The 20,710-nt window shown below is 39.1% G+C and overlaps 1 protein-coding gene and 1 long non-coding RNA gene across 6 annotated transcripts in view; one reads left to right on the forward strand and one right to left on the reverse strand.

Annotated features, from left to right (window-relative positions):
• The window catches only part of FBXO8 (F-box protein 8), an 18,712-nt gene extending 11,906 nt beyond the window's left edge, over positions 1-6,806 (forward strand). For all 5 annotated transcript variants that reach the window (XM_030040474.1, XM_030040733.2, XM_030040301.2 and 2 more), the window contains exons 4-6: positions 3,457-3,575; positions 5,201-5,397; positions 6,162-6,806. In XM_030040474.1, coding sequence (XP_029896334.1) covers positions 3,457-3,575; positions 5,201-5,397; positions 6,162-6,349 — 504 coding nt within the window. In that variant the 3' untranslated portion in view covers positions 6,350-6,806. The remainder of the gene's footprint in view (positions 1-3,456; positions 3,576-5,200; positions 5,398-6,161) is intronic.
• A 1,220-nt stretch (positions 6,807-8,026) lies between these two features.
• Positions 8,027-20,438, reverse strand: LOC115352714. Its single transcript, XR_003927244.2, has 3 exons — positions 20,311-20,438; positions 16,105-16,195; positions 8,027-8,318 (listed from the first exon to the last, which is right to left on the reverse strand). It is a non-coding gene; the product is annotated as an uncharacterized LOC115352714 (long non-coding RNA).
• Between the last annotated feature and the right edge of the window lie 272 nt (positions 20,439-20,710).

A 20,710-nucleotide genomic window follows, 5' to 3' on the forward strand; every position in this document is an offset into this window, starting at 1 on the left:
TTTTAAATGCACATTAGGTAAAAAGCTTCATTGTCTCCCAACTCTGACTTTGCAAACAACTCCATTTAAATATTAAAAAGAGAAATCATGTATATGTGTAGAAAAATACTGATTTCAAGATTTCTATGCCGTTAACTTAGAATATGTCTGGTTTGTTTTGTATGCATATCTAAACAGAGATGGTAAAGGTAACTACAAAAGTTTTAATGTTGATTGCTGTACTGAAATGTTCTGAAAGTACTCTTGGCAGAGAAGAAAATCAATGCAGAAATGAAACCAGTACTGAAAAAGAAAACTTTTAGATATCCTGTGTGGATATAAATGAATAGAAAGACTCTTGGAAACAGGTAGAAAGCAAGCAAGGAGTGTCAGTGCTGTAATAGAATAGGTTGGTAAAACAAGCATCGAGTGACTGGAAAGAAAGGAACAACCGTGGAAAATAACATACTGAAATACAACAAATGGCTTTTGTTGTTACAATTAGTCTATAGTTATGATGGTTATTGCATATATAATTTAAATCAACACTTTCATACACTGAGATTTTATCCTGAGCTGTCTGAAATTCAGTGGTAACATTCTTGCCACAGAGGCAAGGTATCCTTAAGGCACCTTTCCTAATTCTCTAATGCTAAGAACATTATAGTGACAAGCAGGCTCCTCATGTAAGTTAGGCAGACACAGTGCTACTGGAAATCTTGGCTGTTGTACTGTTCACCTGACTACTCTTCCACTAAATCAGAATAAGAAGAACATATCGCGTATGCTCATCCTGCAGTGTTTCCCAAGTGTTAAAAAGACCTCTTCCAACCTGGTAGATACTGGAGCAGGTCTGCCTACCTGCCTTCAGTCAAATGTTTCCTAAGAGAATCACCAGATGACTGATAAATAATCTTAGCATAGATTTTAATAGTTTATAGAACTACTTCCTTCAGCTAGTATACCTGCCACAAGCAACCATTTTAGCTACCAAAAGTCCTTTATTTGAAGTATGGGTTCTGAGAGGAATTCAAGGCAGTGTTTACAACGTTACAAAAAGCAGATTTGATGACATGCCATAAATCTTGTAAATAAATTTCATTTGCTTTGAGCCAAAATTTAAGAACTTTAAAGAGAAATCAGGTTTCTATTGTTGCAAAGTATTTGCGGTTGCTTAGGAAGAAATAAAAAGCAACTAAAAATGATGGCATGTGCCGAAGTATATTTTATTTATACGCTGTTTATTTGTGAAGAAGATGAGGAAAAGGAATAATGAGACTGCATTCACAGAGAAAGATATTGTCAAGCATGATGTGTGCTGGCGGGGGGAGAGTGGAAATTAGAGACAGGGAATAAAAATGCTTTGCAAAGACTTTGTAGCCTATCAGGTGAAGAACCTACCTTGAGTTGAAATCTAGTGCATGAAAGAAATTACTCATGGCATTTACTGTCACGGAGAAACCAATCGTTTGTCTGTCTTAAAGGAGGTGTTATTTTCATCCTGCCTCATCTGTGATGTGCCAGGTCATTTTCTGGATACGTTGCAGAAGTGTTTGTTAAATAATTGCAGCAGAAATACTACTGAGACTTCTTCGTCAGGCTTCAGTTTGTATTACCTTGAGCAAATAACTTATTACTGAAGCAAATGCGTAAGTCTCATTAGGTCAGGATAGATGTAAAGGAGATGTTCTGCGCTAGTCTTGTATAAATTGCCAAAATACTTGGAGAATTAATATGCAGTTGATGTTTTGATCTCCCATTTTTAGTTTCCTATTTAGCTCTAATTCGAGAAAGTACTTAACCTTATGTTGTCCACTCATATTATGGACAAACTTAAATATGATCTCATTTGGACTTAAATGCAAGCTTATAGTGCAATACATGTTTCATTACGGTCCTAAATAAAGATTCTTCTTAAAATCGGGGCCTAAAATTGCTAGGAATATTTTTTTTTTCTCTTACCTGTATAAAACCTTTATATTTTTATTTATTTTATAAAACATTCTTAAAAAAAAAAGTATGATGATTAACTGCTATTTTCTATAACTATATAAGCAAAAATTACGGCCTGGTAAAAACAGCTAGATAATATTACAGGTGTTTGTTGGCTTTTCAATTCTGTTATCGATATCTTAAGCATATATTCTAATTTCTTTTTTGCTTGATATAACTGAGACTTTGCTTTACTAACCCACTTCATAAAACAACTTTCCAAACCTGCACTCAGTCCTTTATTTCTTTTTTAAGCAAAATTGAAAAGTACTGGGAAGTTAGTTTACACACTGAGTGACAGGTTACCCCTACATCTTTATAGATGTAATGTAAACTGAAAGGGGAGACTTGCAAAATATTGTGAAGTCTGATATCAGAAGATTTATGAAAAAAGATTTCAGAAGTATTTTAAAGGTGATTTAGATTATGGCCTTGGTACATTATCCTACGCAGAAATGCACTGTCCTACACATTTAACATTATTTCAACATTATGGTATAGTCAAGAGATACTGTACTTAAGTATTTTAAGACTTCTCTGTAACAAATGCTCAGAACCACTCTCAGCCCCTGCCAAATTGAATTGAAACTAGTTGGTTAGTTATTCTCAGGTTTAGATTTTTGTTGTTGAAAAATGTGAACATTTTTTAAACCCATTAGGTTGGTTTTGATTTCTGAGATCATAAGGAAAATAGTTTTATGCTTTGGGATATTTCGATGAACAGAAAGAATCCAGAATATCACTGAAATATTTTTAAATTAAATTTGGCATGTGTATTCTATACAAAATGTGTGCTTGGCAAAGTGTGGAAAATTCTGGAAATCATAATAGAATATAAAATAAATACAATTGTTCTATCTTTTTAAACTTTTTTTTTATGTTAGGCACAGTGTTCTTATTTATGTGTATGCATATTTATATATGTTGATATTTACCTATGCTTTGAAATCAGCGTGCTTGTGTTTATTTGCATTATTACACATTTAAACAAATGCATTTAATGCATCTATTTGAATGTGATGCATCGTATACATGTGAGAACATTAATGTTTTAATGAAAGATACTAAAGACTAAACACATTATGGCTAAGATTTTCTTATTTACAAAAGTTATGAAATTAAAAGTTATGGTCCCCACAGCATTTTAAACACAATTACAAAAGTATGAAAACCAAAATACTAGTCTACACTATGAAGAAATTATTGAAGAACCATCATGCTTATTATGGGGTTCATAATTTTAAATTTCCTACTGTGAGTATATGTAAAATCTCAACCATAACAGTAAATTGTTCCTTTGCATTTGATTTATAATTTTAGAGTGTATTGTGCATGTTGAAATGTGATTTAGAGGAAGAGGAATCATTCTGAAAAACAAACCAACTAATTAGTAGGATTATGTTCCTACATTGCTAAGTACCATACTTGTTCCTAAACACATTAGGAAGATTAAACATATTTATACATACATGTATTTTATCTTAGGGAGTCAACTACTTTATGTCCAAGGGCATACTAGACGATTCACCGAAAGAAATAGCTAAGTTTATCTTTTGCACAAGAACACTAAACTGGAAGAAGCTGAGAATCTATCTTGATGAAAGGTAATTTGAATTTCTCTTGAGACATTTCCTATTCATTTTAAATGTACAGCACCATTCAACAGTATTTTTGCTTGTATTGATGTAATTTTAAAGATGTAAAAATGCAAGAAAATGCAACTAAGTAATGCTGCTGCTAAATCTGAACAGTTATTCAGTTCAAGTATTTATGTGACTGTAACACTTTATAAGAACCCCTGAAAATACCACCTATAACTAGTAAATCTCATATCCTGTGCTTTTTCTGCATTTTTGCAGTTCTGGGCATAAATTGTTTTGAAGTTATAGTGAGCATTTAAACTGCATTTGTGCTGTATGACATTCAGATTTTATAGATATTTTGCTGCTTTTTTTTGACTTGAGGTTTCTTTTTTTCCTATCTAGTATGGGTGTTAATCAGAAAAAGCAGTTACCACTTTACCAAGTGATAGCTTTTAAACTAATGTTGAATCATCTAACCATTATTTGGTTGTCTGATATGTCTGGAGTGGAGGTCACACCCACCCCCTAAGATGCAATAGAGCATGCTCTTGGACACAGCATAAGCTGCAGTAGGGAACACTATCCCTGCTGTAGCATGCTCTTCTACCTCCACAAGGCTTTCTGTTGCCCTTCAGGATACCTTTAGGTTGGCGTAGTGCAGTATTGGGAAAAAGGAGCACCAACACGTTCAAGGGAAGTTAAAAGAGGAGGAGAATAATAACTGGACCTAAGTAGGAAGAGCAGAGGGACAGCAGCGCTTCTAGCAGGAGCCATCTCCTGCTTCTCATCCTCCCCAACCTGTACCACTAAAGGAATAAAAGGAGTCATTCTGTAGTGTTATCACCACTGACAGTGCTGTGCTGTAAAACGTCAGATTATCAATTTTTTTGGCAATAGAAAAAATACAAAACCACTTAACAGATGAGATTGCAAGTTAGTATTAGCAACCTCTACTGCCATTCTTCTTCCCTTCGTAAACGGAGTGTGTAATCAGGCACTAAAAATAAAAAATAGGTTTCTAAATGTTGAAACTCCCCTCTTAGTACTGAAACGTTTAATAGAATGAATAAACATATGAGAATATTCTTTGGTTCATTTCAAATTTGCGTCCGAATTTCCTTCAGATGTCTTTTGCACAGCTGTTCGTGTAGGCTAGTCTGAATCCTTTAGATGTTTCTGTGTTCAGTGGAAAATGCTTGAGAGCATCACACCCTGATGGACTTAGACTTTAAAGGAGCAGATTTTATCTAACTTAAGCCTGGTTTTAAGATACTCCTGTAACAGCTTCTACTTAGGCACCAAAATGTGTGACACACATGAATCTATTCCCTTTACTGTCTTTTTTAATGGCTTTATCAGACAGTTTAAAGGAAGCAAAGCCTTTATGTAGACTATGATTGCATTTGCATGTAAAGAAACTTAGAATTCTGATTAATGTATATTTTTGTAATATTTAGCTACTATTGTGTCTGAAGAATATGTGTTTATATTATCTTTGTGCTGTTAGTGATACTTTTCTTTGTCTTTCAGCAAAAACAAAGCTCATAAACTATTCTAAAGCTTCATTTTTATTTTTAAAACCTACATTTTCATATTTAAACAGTTAAAAGAAATTTCTCTAATTATGTGGGATTTTATTCTACCAGGCGAGATGTTTTGGATGACCTTGTGACACTGCACAACTTCAGAAATCAGTTCTTGCCAAATGCACTGAGAGAGTTCTTCAGACACATTCATGCTCCTGAGGAGCGTGGGGAGTACCTTGAGACTCTCATAACAAAGTTCTCTCACAGATTCTGTGCTTGTAACCCTGATTTGATGAGAGAGCTTGGCCTTAGCCCTGGTAAGCGAAAAAGAGCTTTGATTCAATGAATCAGTATTTATATTTCTGGATGATGCTACTGTTTATGACAGTTTTAAAATCAGCACCTAAACAAGTATTTCTGAAAGTACAAACTTGGCTTGGGAGGGTTCAGCATACAGGCATCCTCCCTCTCAGGTTGAAAAAAATCCAAAAATAACATACAGATTGTTTTCTTAGACCTAGCTGATAAATGCATTTTATTTTCATGTTATCTTTCCTTCACTTTTGTCTGTGCTTAAGCTCTGTACTATCTTTAAGTTTCCTCTTGCAAAGACATACACTTAACATTTTACCTTGTGGATAGTCCCACAGAAATGAGAGGAAATTCGGGGCCTCACTCAAGTTAACAAGCACTTCTAATTGGTTGGGGCGAGCCAGTTTTCAGCAGTGGGACTCCTTACATATTTAAAGATAAGCTTTAGCAGGATGTTGGCCTTAGTATACAAAAACTTCAAGAATCTGTTTAAATGAATGTGCATAAAGCCCTTAGTGACTTTTGGATAATGTAAAAATATTAAGAGATTTGTAAATCCTCATCTGGCAATGTGCTGACATTATTACTTTGGAAATTGCTATATTAAATTTTATTTCACTGGGATACCCTTTTTAAGTTGTTATATATGTGTGTATATATGTAATTATAAGCCCAGGTGATGAAGACTGTAAAGTTCTTGGATAGGGTACAGTATTTTTAATGATCACAATTTCCTTTTTAATTTTTTTTTTTATTCTCTCTTGTCTAGATGCAGTTTATGTGCTGTGTTACTCTTTAATTCTACTTTCCATTGATCTAACAAGCCCTCATGTGAAGAACAAAATGTCAAAGAGGGAATTCATCCGAAATACACGACGAGCTGCACAGAATATTAGTGAAGATTTTGTAGGGCACCTTTATGACAACATCTACCTTATTGGCCATGTGGCTGCCTAAAAGCACAATTTGTTAGCACTTAAAATTTGTAATTTTCAAAAACTACATCAATTCAAGAAATTAATTATTTTGTAGAGATGGGGGTTATTTTAGTGCTGGTCATTCTAACCTCTGTATGCAATCGAAGTTTGTGTGTGTAAGTGTGTGTATGTGTAAACTACCTTTTCTATCTATTTACCATGGGAACGGGAGGATTTGGAGATTTGTTTTTCATAGTTTTTTTAGCTTTGCACAAAACAATGCCATTAGTCTGACACAGCCATTTACGAATGTTAAACTGACATTACAGTCTAAGCTGACAAAGTGGTGAATTTGTGCATTAGATCTGCTTGAAACTTTAATAAGTTCGTTCTTTTTAGAATACCATGTAATGTGTATATATTTAACTAAAGAGATTTATAATCATAATTATTTTATTGTAAAATATTTTAACTAAAATTTCTCCTTTTATCTCTTATAATAGTGTTGTACTTCTTTCTTTTGCATTTTTTTACAATGCTGACTACCTCAGATACGTAAGTTAGAGAAATATTGGTCTGCATACTACGTTTACTCTCAGACATGCCAGAACACTTGTAAAATATCTAAACTGATATTTAATACTAAATTGACTAACTTGAATTAGCATATTGCCAATCTGCTATTCACTCAATTTTAAAGATTACAACCTCTATTTTAGATAAACCCTGATGTCATACAGGGATAGCCTAGGGAAATCGTACAGTTTACATAGAGAGACCTAACCTGTATTACAGACACTACCTATTCAGGACATAGGACAACTACAATCATCTATTCAGCACAGTACGCAAGGAAAAAATCTCAACAGGGAAAGTGGTAGGGGCAGCTAACATGTTGCTGCTTTCAGCTGCTTCCCTCAGTCTAGGAGTGTCAATGATGGAAGCGCCTAGGCAAACACATACCAGATGACTCATTGCTAAAGCTGTTAAAAACTGACTGTGCAAGATTAGAGTAGTGACTGTGCAGGATTGGAGAGCCATTTCAGACTCAAATACTGAATTACTCTTTCTAAATCTGTCATGTAGCTAGATTTTAAATAGTTCTAGATTTCTGAAAATAATACTTCAAAAATGGTTTCGGTCAGATTGTGTCTTACATCTTCTAAAGTGTGTAGAATATTAGCAGTGCAACTACCGTACACGTGCAGGAATTGAATGAGGATTTGCCTGGTTTTTGTTCAGATAACTCATAGAGCAGTGCTTTTCTTCAGTTGACATAACACGTAGTTGAAATCAGAGCTGTTCCTGATTATGTTTGTTTACATAATATTCAGCTATCACTAGCATCTGGATTCATCATGGTAACAAGTAGGTTTATTCTTTTTCCCTACCCCACCATGAGGTGAGGTCGGAAAATATTCTTAGTTCTGTTTTACAGATTAATCTGTTTTTTTTATGTAGGAAGCCTGTGGCAGAGCCAGGAATTGAACGCAGGTCATACTTCTCATGGGCACGCACTTTGCCCACGCTGCTGCTTTCCATTTGGCACATAGGGGGTGTTACATTTGTCTTAGATTTGAGAAGAGCGATGACAATGACAGTCCACATAAGGGCTACATAAATGACAGAGAGAAAAAAATGTAGCTACTGCTGCTGTTTCAAGTGTTTAGTACGTTTTGTTTACAGCGCTGGTCCACATGCAAACATACACCCAGAAAAAGTTGGGGATTTTTTTTATTACATTACCTTTAATCAAGTGTAAATGCAGTTTGTATTTGTGTAGCATACACAGCCAAAGCCAGGAGCCAGCAGTATTGCAGCTATCTTCCAGACGGGTTTTACAATATCACTCCCCTCTCTCAGGATAACTTCTCATCACTTCACCCTGTGTCATTTCATATATTTCAGAAAGCCCAAGGATGCATTCTGCAGTGGTCAATTAATCTCAAACACAAATAAAGACTGTACAGTACGTTGGGGAGCTTTGTTTAAGGCACAGGTATCTGGTCCTGTAAAAAAAAAAAAAAAATAACAACAAATTGGAAAACTTTTAAGATTTTAACACAATCTGTAAAACCAACAATAAAAGATAAGTGTCTCTGTGCTCCTTAAAGTGATCTTACGTGAAGACTGCAGAAAAATCCTCAGAAGTTATACACTTAAAAAGAAGAAATCAGTGAATTTTGAAACTACAACTAATCAGGAAATGTTTTCTTCTCAAAGCAGAAGTGCAGAACGAGGCTTAATTCTCTTCTGAACGGTATTGATGTTGACATCAGTGATACCGGTTTTGATTTTGCACTGATAGAAAAATACGAATTGTTCATCTGCATTTCTCTTAATTTCCAGGTACTGTCAGTTTCCATCCTCAAACAGATAGAAAACAAAGCCTCCAGGCAGACAAAAATGTGTTTTTTCTGGAATAGATGAGTACATGTATTAACAAGGTTTAGAAAGCTTCAAGGCCAGTGTAACAGCCAAGAAGATAAATTAGAAACAGGATGATAAGGTTAAAATTTCCGTAAGACACAAGTCCAGGGGAGAAGAAAAAAAAACCCTAATCACATACAGATAACAGTATTTGATCTTCACAATAGGATTTTGAACAGTGTTAGATGGTTAGCGCCCAACTCATGCTGTGTGTTACATTACTAACTCAGAGTGGAACAGAAAACAGCAAACACAACATGCCGAGTGTGAATTCCCTTAGAGGTAACCAAGAAGCAAAAAAATGACAATAGACATTTCTTCTGTCCTTTTTTCTTTTGAAGTTTGAGTCTTGCTCCAGAGTGGTGGAGAGGTAATTTTTTTGCATTTTAAGAATCTAGACTTTTCATGAAGTTAGGCAATTTTCAGTCTTAAAAGAAAAAAATCTTACACAGGTGTAACAATACTCTTTCTTAGAAAGTGAGAAAAATAAAGCTTGAATTCTCTTTGTCATCCTCCAAAAGCCCTGTAAAAACTAAGTGTTGGGCAGTGTCATCTTCAATGCACTATTGGTGTCTCCACATATATTTTAAAAGAAAATAGTGATAGATACTTCATTGATCCAGGTGTCACTAAATGATGTGATGTGGAAATAGCTACTTGATCAAGCACTTCAGAAGACTTAGAGGATCCCAAGCCTAATCACATGAGCATAATCATACACATAATTGCAAAGTGATTCCCACGCTATTGTGATTCCACCACTGCATGTCCTTTGAACTTTGGCCATGCGATGTTGCCTTCACGCTAACTGCACGCAGCACTGATGGAAGAAGTGAGCCCGCAGCCCATCCCCCTGCAAACGCTAGTTATTCTGGTCCTGAGTGACACTGAAGTTGTGTTCTGAATGGCCATTTCTGAAATTTTGCTAACTTTAGTGTACACAAATGTGACAGAAGGACAACTGGGTTTTGTTCATGTAGGGGAAGTGAGTGTACCTGTGTCTATGTAAAGTGTCACATAACACAGCTCATTTTTGCCTGCATTCGTTTCTGAGGCTCTCATTGCATTTATTCAAAGAATACAGCATATATTACGTATTCATGTGGTTTAGACAGTGTCTGATACTCTACATTTTCTCAAAACTCTGTTTCTGTCTTGAACACTTTCCATTCATACTCTAAACAACAGATTTATATAGCTTTGGCTTTTTAAAATAAATCAAAGCTGCTTCAACATACAAAAGCCCAAACAATTGTAAGTTAGAGACAGGTTTGTCAATTTTGAAGTGGGCAAGAAATTCACATTCAGGAAAAAAAAATTCAATTTGTTCTCCTCAACCTTTCCCTCCCACCCCCCACACTGGAAAAAGAAAAATTATAAACAGTTTCAAAATACAGGTTTAGGAAAATGAACTGTCTAGCTGAGCAAATAAATGTTGCTATTTCCTCTTCAGTATACTGCAGTTTATTAATGTTCTTTACATAAACAAATTTATTAACAGGAATAGCTCTTTTTTGAAGGGGTAGTAGTTTTGTTCTCTGTAAGGTTGTCATTGTGCAATCTGATATTTTTTATAGTTCTGTTTTTAGAAAGCAAGTATTAAATTATTTTAAGTACTTAAGCAAAATTGAGGTATACCTACTTGATCACGTTAAAATGTCAAAATAACAATATGAAGTATTTAGAAAAGTCAGATTTACTTGCCATATATTGGATTGAGATTTTTTTTTCTTTTCACATATTTCATATAAGTATCAAAACTAATAAACATTAAGGCTGATGACTTGTTCTCTGCCATTGTAAAATCCACCACTCTAATCTCCAAAGCGCTATTAAAACAGACAAAGGACAGACTTAAAGGATTTCCTGTGTCTCCCATAGGCGTATTATGGTTTCATTTTGCCTTAAAGAGAAATAATATACAAACTTTTATAATCTACATATAACAGTGATTTTAGTAAGATAAAATTTTATGTGATCTTCTAATATTATTTATCAGATGTTAAAAGTTAATACTTACCATATGATGTGTGTAATTAAATCATAACCACATAGCTAGGATTAGTTACAGAAATGAACATGTATGTAAAAAGCTTTAAAGAGATCACATTGCTCCTTCATCACTATAGTGCTTTTGCTGACTATGTTAGTAGATTTGCAGTTTTCCTTTCTTATTCATACAAACAAGCTTAGAGAAGAGATGGATTAGAAAATAGTTACACAGAATACTTCCATTCCCTATGTGAAATTTACTTGCATGAAAAAAGGAACTTTCTGTATTTGCTTTATGATTAAAAAGGCAAAAAACTACAATTCATTGAAAGAATGAAGAGGCTCTACTCATAGCACCTAATACAGAAAACAAGAAAAAGCACTTTTCAGATTTCTAGCAATCCAACAAATCAAAAATAGTTTTTTAAGCTTAAAATTACTACTTATTGAGTATGTGTACATGACAGAAATCAAGCATATTTATGTGAAAGCAACACGGTCAGGATACCAGTTCTTTTCAGAGAGCGTATTCATTTGTAAAAGTTAGCTTTCTTCTTGGCAGTGTTGGAGAGGAATGTTGGATTTAATTTAAAATGATTAATGAGATTTTGTCAGACTCCCTGCCTTTACCACCACTGCAGTTTGTCAGCACAACAACCTGGGAAACCCGGACGCCACTCTGTCGCCCAAAACAGCTTTCCAGGAAAAAATAAACCTGAGTAACTAGTGCCAGGTACATGTCAATGGTATTGTCTTTCAGCTGTTGAAAGTTTAACTCCAAGTTGGGACATTTACACATTCTGAGGAAGTGAACCTCATTCATTATTTCAATAGTCTGATTTTGACAGTGGACACCAGTATAAACTTAAGTTTTCAGAGCAGGCATAGCCTTTATTATTAACCTTATGGAAAATCCTATAATCCATGCAGACAAATTCATTAGAAGGAAAAAAAAAAAAAAAAAATCAAAGCTTGTTCAGGTAAGTTTTTCTGGAGAAAGACCATCTATGCAACCTGTCTCATTTTTGGCTGTATTCCGTTAGGAGGATCTGAGCCCTACGCACGCGAATAGGCTGCCGAGTGGCAAGGAATGCTCGCCTGGACTCGAGGCAGATACATCTGTGTGCACACGTATGCTAACAGCCAAAACCTAACAAGTTCGCAATACTTTTCATATGTAACCATAACGTAAGAAAACGAGCCGTTCTTTTGAACTGTAAGGTAGATATTGAAAATTATTTAAGATTTGTCTTTTTTGCTTTCCTTGTGGAAACTTATTCTGTTGGGATACAGCTTGAGCATTCTGTTCTCCTTACACATGAAATACACAAAAACTGAAAAGGAGACTTTAATTTCAGAAGCAGCCTTCCCCTTCCAAGAAAACACATGTCTGCCTGTGCTGCACAAGTCTTTCTGCAGTCACGTAACCCTGTATCAACAAACTGACCTTCCGTTCACTTCTGTGGACCCCTTTAAACATCAGTTCTATCCACTAACTCGGCAGGCCAAAAATCCCGTGAGGCTTCACAGAGATGTAGATGGTGAAAAAGACTTAATACAGCTCTGCTACACCGGGCAGGACATACTCTATGGGGCCTGATGCCGCAGGTATTCTTTGCGTGACTTTCATCTTCGCTATTTCTTACGTGTTAAAAAAAGTATTTTCACAACAGCTGTTTCCCTGTCTTCACGTCCAGAATGCAGACTAATTGTCATAATTACATGTAACGCAAGTGAATTGAAATACACTTTTATAACTGGAGAACTTCTTAAGCTTAGTTGCCTTCTGCAGCATTAATCATCTGCATGACAAAATAAGCAAGGAAATTACAGAACTACTTTAGAAGTGCTAGAGAAGTGCACCTCTCAGTGTGCTTCTTAGGGACAATCAAGATCCTGTATTTTTTCACCTTAAATGTAACTTCTTATTTCTATATTCCTCTTAGGAATTTATATCAATAAATGTATTTGTTACTGTTCCATGCTGTCTAAAGTCTGACAGTACCATTTCTGATTTGTACTAGCAAAAGCTAGTTTTGTTGGGTTTTTTTTTCTCCCTGGCATAACAGCAAAAGTTACAGTAGATACACAACGTTCATCTATCATAGTAAAAATATGATAAAAAAATGCTTGAATCATTTTTCCCTATATATAAGGTTTAGATATGTAATAAAATACAGAAGTGACATGATTAGTAATCAGCTTTTGTTAAAACTTTTTTTCAGCTTTTTAAAAATAAATGTATTAATATATTATTTCCTTTTCTTGGTATTAAGTCTTCACAATATACATTGTGCTGCATAACATATACTGAAAATCACAGCACTTAAAGGCCTAATTTGAAGATTTAAATAGTACAGAGATAGACATTGTGCTGACTTCCTATATAACGTAGGTTTTATTTAAAATCATAAAGACCTTGAAATGTATCGAGAATTCTTTTAAATGGGTAATATTTAGTAATATTAAGTTAAATTGTTAAACATAGGTCAAGATTTATGGTCTGGGTCTACAGACACAAATTAGTAAAAGGGGAGGAAAGCCAAAGGAAGACATTTCCTTTGATAAGACTTTTCACTAAAGGTTTCATTAAAACTAAAATTTTCTTGGTTTTAATGCAGATGGAGACAGAAGTTTTGAAGAGGTGAGATTAGTGGTTTCTGTAAGAGGCTACACGGTCCCAGCGGTATTCATACCTCACCCTCCCTCTTTCCTGCGGTAACATAACAGCCTGCCTGCCCTGTCCCAGCGTGCTCCTCTCCACAGCTGTCCGCAGTGAGGCTGAGCAGAGTCTGCCTTTGCAGCCCACTCTTCTCTTCCCCCCAAATTCATAAATGCACTGTGTGTCATCTTGTTATTTTTAAAATATGAAGTGTTCTCTCTAATTTTTCTTAACACCGGTTAAATAACAGAAACAAAAGAAATTAGTAGTTGCGATGTACTCTCAGTTGAGTGTTGATACTTTTTAAGAACAGACAGTTGTTCTATTATACCAAAGAAAGAGAAAAGGAAGCCCATGTTGCCAATCGTGCAGCTTTATGTCAATAACTTCAATCTCATAATTCAAAAATTGTCCTCGGATTAATTCCATGAATGCTGCTTAACAATCCTTAGTCTATTTTAGAAGTTGCTCACTACATACCTGAACTAAGCAGAATTTTACATAGAATATGAGATAACACTTGAAGAGGCTTAATCTGCGTTACCCTTACAACACACCTAACAAGATACACCCTAGTAAAATTCTGGCCCCACCACTGTCAAAAGCAAATGGTAACTCATGGGAGTAGAGTCAGGATGTCATTATGGTTTGGAAGAGCAGAAGCTTAGAAGTATCTTTAATGCCTCACCTTCTGACGACCCATGGTCTCAGCACACTGTTTAAGCTGATAAATGTCACTATGTTGCCAGTTGTGACATAGCAGTATTCTCAAATGGTTTTGGATAACCTATTCCCAATAAAGAAAAGAAACAAAAGCAGGTTGACTTCTCTGGAGGCTGCAAGTAGCTACTTGCACTACAAGCAGTGCAAGTAATACTTAATACAAGTAATGCTTTAGTCAAAAATTATTTAACCTCAGAGAAAAGAGAAATAGTAAAATTCAATGCCCGTTGATGCATAGGAGATCTGTAAAATAAATATCAGAGTCCCACCTGTACAGGCATAGCAGAATATTGGTCTAAAAGAAAAGGTGTCTCAGTTTTAGTAAACGATAATCTGATTTTCTCAAGCGGTGATTTAAGTGCCCTTTTGGTTTCACTCTCTTTGTAGCCAGTTCTCATGGTACAGGTGTACCACATAATCTAGCAAAGGAGAATTTGTGTGTTCATTGGCTGATGAATAGTAATCTGTCTGCTCTGGCTGGCACTTCTCACAAACAGTCTTTGGTGAATCAGTAACATTGTCTTTAGAAGTAAAGTCTCCCAGGAAGAGGTTTGTCACTTGCCATATCACAAAGTTTAGAAGGTATGTTCAAAGGCTGAGGAAAGCCAAGTTGGTTGGTTAGGTGGGGTTTTATACTGTCAGGTATGTGTATTGTATACTTCTCTCCCCCTTTCCTCCTTTTTCACTTTCTTCATTTCCAAAAAAGCTTGTTTATATCATTCTTAGAGGGGCGGGGAGAAAGACTGTGAATCTTTGAGGGTAAAAAAAATATGTGAACTTTCACAGTTTTTCCATAACATTAAAATACCATTCCTGTGGTTGCCAAGAATTTTTGTGAATAAAGATTGTGAACTTCATGTAAGCCCAAACTGATCCACTGGTATCTGAGAGCAGAAGAGAGTCGCCTTACAATTACCACCCCAGAAGGTTAGAACATGGAATTGGTGTCACCGTGCTTACAAAAATATCACTTGCATCAAAGTTATTAAATATTTACCGAATCTTCACCTACTATTTTAATTATTGTTATTTATTTCATGCACTATTTTAACTGGAAATTGTCAATTAATACTTGTATCCCTCATTGTGTCCGTCTTGTCTACTACAGATCAAGACAAGTTTCTGTGAAAGGACTCCATAATACATTAGGTTCACAAGAATAAAGCTTTGACTGATGAAGCTCTCACTTACATGGTGACAAGTATAAATTGCTATATAAAAATGAAAATGTCCTTTAAGCAAGCAAGTGATCCAATCCATTTTAAACACAAGTCCTTAAGTTGGGGGGGGGGGGGGGGGGGGGGGAAGTGTCCTAGGTGTAAGCAGATGAATAACCCAATCCCTATTCTGCTGATGATACACATCTTTAAACAAGTTTCTGAGAAGCCAATGAAACCAACTTTCCATACTATTTATGTCTGTTAGACCCAGCCAGCTTGGAAGGGCAGCACCAAAAAACCCCTCTCCTGACATAAGTAGTATTTGGCTCGGGCTCCTTATATGATTTGTTTTAACAGATGACAACCATGGAGTGAAAGTGAGTTTAATATCAAGTTTGTTCTTGATAGGAAAACTTGCACAACAAATGCAGTAATGGCAACAAAAGAAAAATATGCTTGACAATGGCTCCATAGAGGCAATGCAGTCGCAAGGTCTCTCCTGAGCAAAACCAACATTCTGGCCCCCAGTTTTACAAGCTGCTTTGGCAGCTTTCACCAGGTGGGAAAAGCTCCCCTTGATACTCTCTGCCAAAGCACAGCTTCTGCTCTCTGAGCATCATTCCCCCACCGAGCCAAGGCAGCCCAGGGCTTTCCTTGATGCTCACTCTCCAGAAGAAGGGGCTACAGTTTCACATCATGGCAATGTAAGAACAGCAACCCACCATTTCTGTGGCACCAGCCACTTCTCCGTTTCAGTGAAACTCCTAATTTACACCAGCTCAGAATCTGCCCTTCTCTTTTATGTCCTGAAACTTGATTTTCTCCTACCTTGGTATGTAACTATACTCTCTGCATTACTGGGATGCTTCATGTCTGTTGGGCTCTTCTTGCCATGGATTCCTTGGTCACACACATCCTTCTGCAAGCAGAAGACTCAGTGTCAGAAAGAGAGGGCACAAACTCCATGCTGTGCAGAGCTCTTATTATCAATAGATAATTAAAAAAAAAAAAAATACAGTGCATTGGCAAGGACCTATCCCTGGATACAAATATGTTTCAAATTAAAGTAAGACTAGAAATGACTGTAACATAAAGAATAATTTGCTGACTAGAAAATCTGGTAAACTGATGTATTTTCCAGGTATATCTATTGCACTGTATTTTAAAATGACCAAGTTTCATGTTTTTCAGCCATGTATTCTTGAAATTGTGTCCCTGGCTGTGAGCATAATGGGAATTTTTTTAAGTCTTCAACTTGCTTAGACACTTTTTTCATTCTCTTTTCTAACATTTCCCTTGCTGGTATTAAAACATACAATGTAACTCAACTTCCTAACAATACCTCGTACTTTTTCACTGTGATTATCCTGAATTTGTTGGGATCTTTCTAGATACAGTTTCTTTTAGAAAGGCTTATAGAAAAAAGGAAAAAAGGAAGAAAGGAAAAAAGGGGTGTAAATACTACAAAGTTGACAGGGTTTATATGTATATATTTATGCCTTGTATATATCCTAGGCTCCTGGTTTGCTTGCTTGCCAGTATGATTGATTGACTGCGTCCCGAAAGATGTTTATAAAACCCGGCAGGTCCCGTATTTGTACAGATCTGCAACCACCCAAAGAAAACCGAGCGCCTGCTGATCTCGCGGTTGGCTCTATTCCTGCAGCCGCCGGCGGGACTATTGTTCCGCGGTGGTTATAGCTAATCCCGCCGATGAGCTGAGCTGAGCTGAGCTGAGCTGAGCTGAGCTGAGCTGCCCTTCCTCCTCCTCCTCCTCCTCCTCCTGCCCGGCTCCAGCGGAGCCCCCGCAGCCGGAGGGATTTGCGCGGTCGCCGGCCGCGGATCGCGGCAGAGCGAAGCGACCCTCGGGGATTGCGAGGGCGACCCGAGAAAATTAATCACCTTGTCCTTGCTCAGGCTCCGAGGAGGCGGGGGATGGCGGGGGCGGGGGAAGAGAGCGGCGTTTTGGTTTTTTCCTCCCCCGTTTCGGGAAGGTCCCCTGTCACCACACGGTGACAACAGGGCCACTTTGCAGCCGCGTCGCTTGGAGCAAAAATAAAATAATAAAAGAAAAAATAAGATACCCACAGATTAGGGAACCTTACCCCAGTGCTTTTTTTATATTAAAGCCCCCAGCCCAGCTCCGCCCCGTCGGGCTCCACCTGCCAGGGCGCAGGGCCCGGAGGATCCCCCTGCCCTACCCCCCCCGCCCAGGGGTCTTTTCCATGTGGATCCCATTATCATCATTTGCTCCTAGTATAAGGGGGATTAAAGCGATTAGAATGAAAATAATTAAATGATCTTTCAATTTACCCCTTCGTACTGGTTGCAAGTGGAAAGGGAGAGGGGACTCTACCTAGAGATAGGGTTTGTGATTTCTTTTTGAAGGGATTTATTTTTAAAGAAACGGGGGGGGAACAACAACAACCCCTCGCAACCGTCAACTGTTTTCCAAACACTAGATTAATGCTGGCCAGACCTTTGTCGTAACGTGACCCTACTGTTTTCAAATGTGTTTTCTGACCTGTAATCGTTTGTTAAGTCTCAGCGTTGAATAACGAAAGCAAAATAAAAACCAAATATGCTCGGATGCTCCGGGGTTTTGTTGTTGTTTTGGAGGTGGGAAGGTGGAGAAAATGGTTTGGGGGTTGGTTTGTTTGGGTTTTTTTCCTGCGACAGGCAAAATCCCTATATTTTATCATTTGGGATAAAGCCATAATCCTGACGAAAGGATCTGAACGTTTAAAAACACAGACGGATTTTAATCTGTTGAAGGTATAACCGTTTCTTCAGCCACTTTTCTTTTTCAAGGAAAGCGCTCCGAACAAGTGACAAAACTGCTTATATATATGCGCACACACCCACACTGCAGCTGCGTGTTCATTTATGTATCTCTATGAATCCGGACTTCAATCTTTACTGCTTTCGTTTGCACGGATAAAATTAAGAGTTTAGAACCATGTCCGAGAAAAGGTAAAAATTCAAAGGTCTGTTAGTCACAAGTGCCTTCACTTTCTTCTCTTTTTTTTTTTTTTTTAAGTAAAATTAATATTATGGGAGCATTAATTAATATATAGGGGCCCACTGGGGAAATTCGCCTGGTAGATTTTCCATGACAGAAGAAGGGAGCCTTCCCAAAGACTGTGGAAGCCGCGCTTATTGACGCCTCATCTAATTTTCCCAGCAGTGCTCCCCAGTGAATCCCAGCGCTGCCATTGGGGCGGGCCGGGAGGCGGTGGGAAGGCAGAGCGGGGGGGCTGCCGGCAGCGCTGCCTCCTCTCAGCCTCTGGCCAAGTCACTGGACCCGGTCTCTTAATTTTAAATGGGCCGAGATGGCCACATAACCCACCCCTTCACAACTGACTAACACCGACCTAAAGTCAAATTTTTAAAAACCCTGAAAGGTCCGGTGCTGATGGAGGAGGAAGATGAGCCGGAGACGGTCAGTTTACAGCTGTAATGCCTCTGCTACCTGAAGGCACAGCGCCGGAGCGGGTAATTCCTTTTACTAATTACTTCGTCTGACAACAAGCAGATCAAAAAGAAAATCTTGTAGGAAGAGCTTCAGGAGCTGCGGGGGAGAGTAACATTTCTGTGCTCCCTGCATACGCGAAAATCCTAGCAAAAATACTGGGGATGCTCTGCTCTCAACGGCGCTGAGCGTACGCGTCTGCCACAGGCAACACCTCCGTTTGGTTTGGGTTAGAAGGTTCTTCTAAAGCTGAGAAATTGCCCTGCGGGGGGCTGTTATTTTTCAAATAGTAGATCTTTCAGGGTGAAATTTAAGTATAGAAGTTTCTTTGATTCGGCGAGGAGGGAAAATCCCGTTTGTTGTCAGAAGTTAATTTTCAGCTACTAGAGAAGTTACTGACTTCAAATATTTTCTTTCCTCTGTAAAAGTTATTGGCCTGCTTTCAGACTTACTAAAAAGTTTCTCCGGCAAATCGAAGCCTCAATCCCGGCATTCATTTGGCACTAACTCCTTCAGTAAATACTTGTTATTACCGCTCAGCGCCCTTTGCCCGGTAGGTCTCGCCCACAAGCCAGGCAGTGTGATGCCTGCCCGAGTGGAAGCGGTCATTAATGCCCAACCTGCGGGTGCGAGCCGCTTCTCAATCACCGATAAAACCTTTACTGCGGCTCCACCGAAAGCGTCTTTGGAGAGCACGCTTTTTACGCGGTGCGGTGCCCGGGCGCCGGTTTCTTCTAATGCCTCTTTTTCTGATCTTCTGACCGGCAGCTCCCGTTTTACCCTTCACGGACAAGAAAAGGTCCCGCATGCCCCGCTCGGGGCCGCGGCGCTCCCGGGGCCGGGCTCTGCTCCGGGCAGGGCGCGGGGGAGCCGCGGGAAAGAGCAGGTGGCCGCTCCAGACCATTTTTCTTTTTTTTTCCCCGTTTTAATGCAAAATAGGCAAACCCTTGGCTTTGCTCCCACCTCCCCCCAGCCCCTCCACTTCTACACGGAAGAAAGGCAAGGAGCCTCGGCGGAGGAGATTCGCCTCCTCCCGTGGCATCGCCGCGGCCCAGGGGTACCGGTACCGGTAGAGCGACGGGCGGCAAAGCAAGGGCCTGGCCGGGCAGCCCTCCCTCCCGCCGGGGCTGGGCCGAAGCGGGAGGCGGAGGGGCCGCCGGGCAGAGCGGGCAGCGTCTGCCGGACGGGGCGCTTCACTTCTCCGCGCTCTTTCCCCCGCCGGCGCGGAAGCCGGCCGTGTCCGCCTCCCGGGGGACGGACGGACGGGGGAGGGGACGGGACAGAACAGAGAGCTGCCGGGGGCACCCCCAACACCCACTACCCCGCGGTGTCAAAGCCGCCTCGCCCCCGGCAGGCCCGTGCCACTCGGGAAACGCCGAGAGGAGGGAAAAAGAGAGAGAAGAAAAAAAAAAACAAAACAAAATACCGCCCCCCCCCTCCCCCGCCAAACCCTAAAAAAATCCCAAAACGAACCACACGAAAAACGCAAACCAAAACACAAACCTCACACCAACACCAACAAAAAAAGCCCCCCCAACCTCTAGAGGCCAAATCAGATTTACCTTCCGTGGCCGGGGGAATGCCATTACTCTCCCTTCTGGCGGGATGGGCTCTCCTCAGAGATCCCCCGTCCCCTCCGGTAGCCGCTCCGTCTGTCACCTAGAATGACACACAACCGCGTGTAACACGCAGCAGCTCCCACTCCCACACGCTCCCCCACGGCTTGGGCTCGGCGCCTCGCAGCCGTGCCCGGGGCGGACCCCCTTATTCCCCCCCAATCCCCCCCCGCCATATAAGGCTCTCCGGGAAAGCCCCGCAGGACCCGCCGGTGCCAAGCACTGTCCCGGCCGCCTCGGGTCACCCCAGTCCGCCTCAGCCCCTTAAACAGGGGGAAATCCTCCTTCCCCAACGATACCCTGGTGGGTTTAGTGTTTGGTTTTGGTTGGGTTTTTTTTGTTGTTG

Source organism: Aquila chrysaetos, chromosome 1 (genome assembly GCF_900496995.4).
Source record: "Aquila chrysaetos chrysaetos chromosome 1, bAquChr1.4, whole genome shotgun sequence".
Taxonomy (NCBI): Eukaryota; Metazoa; Chordata; class Aves; order Accipitriformes; family Accipitridae; genus Aquila; species Aquila chrysaetos.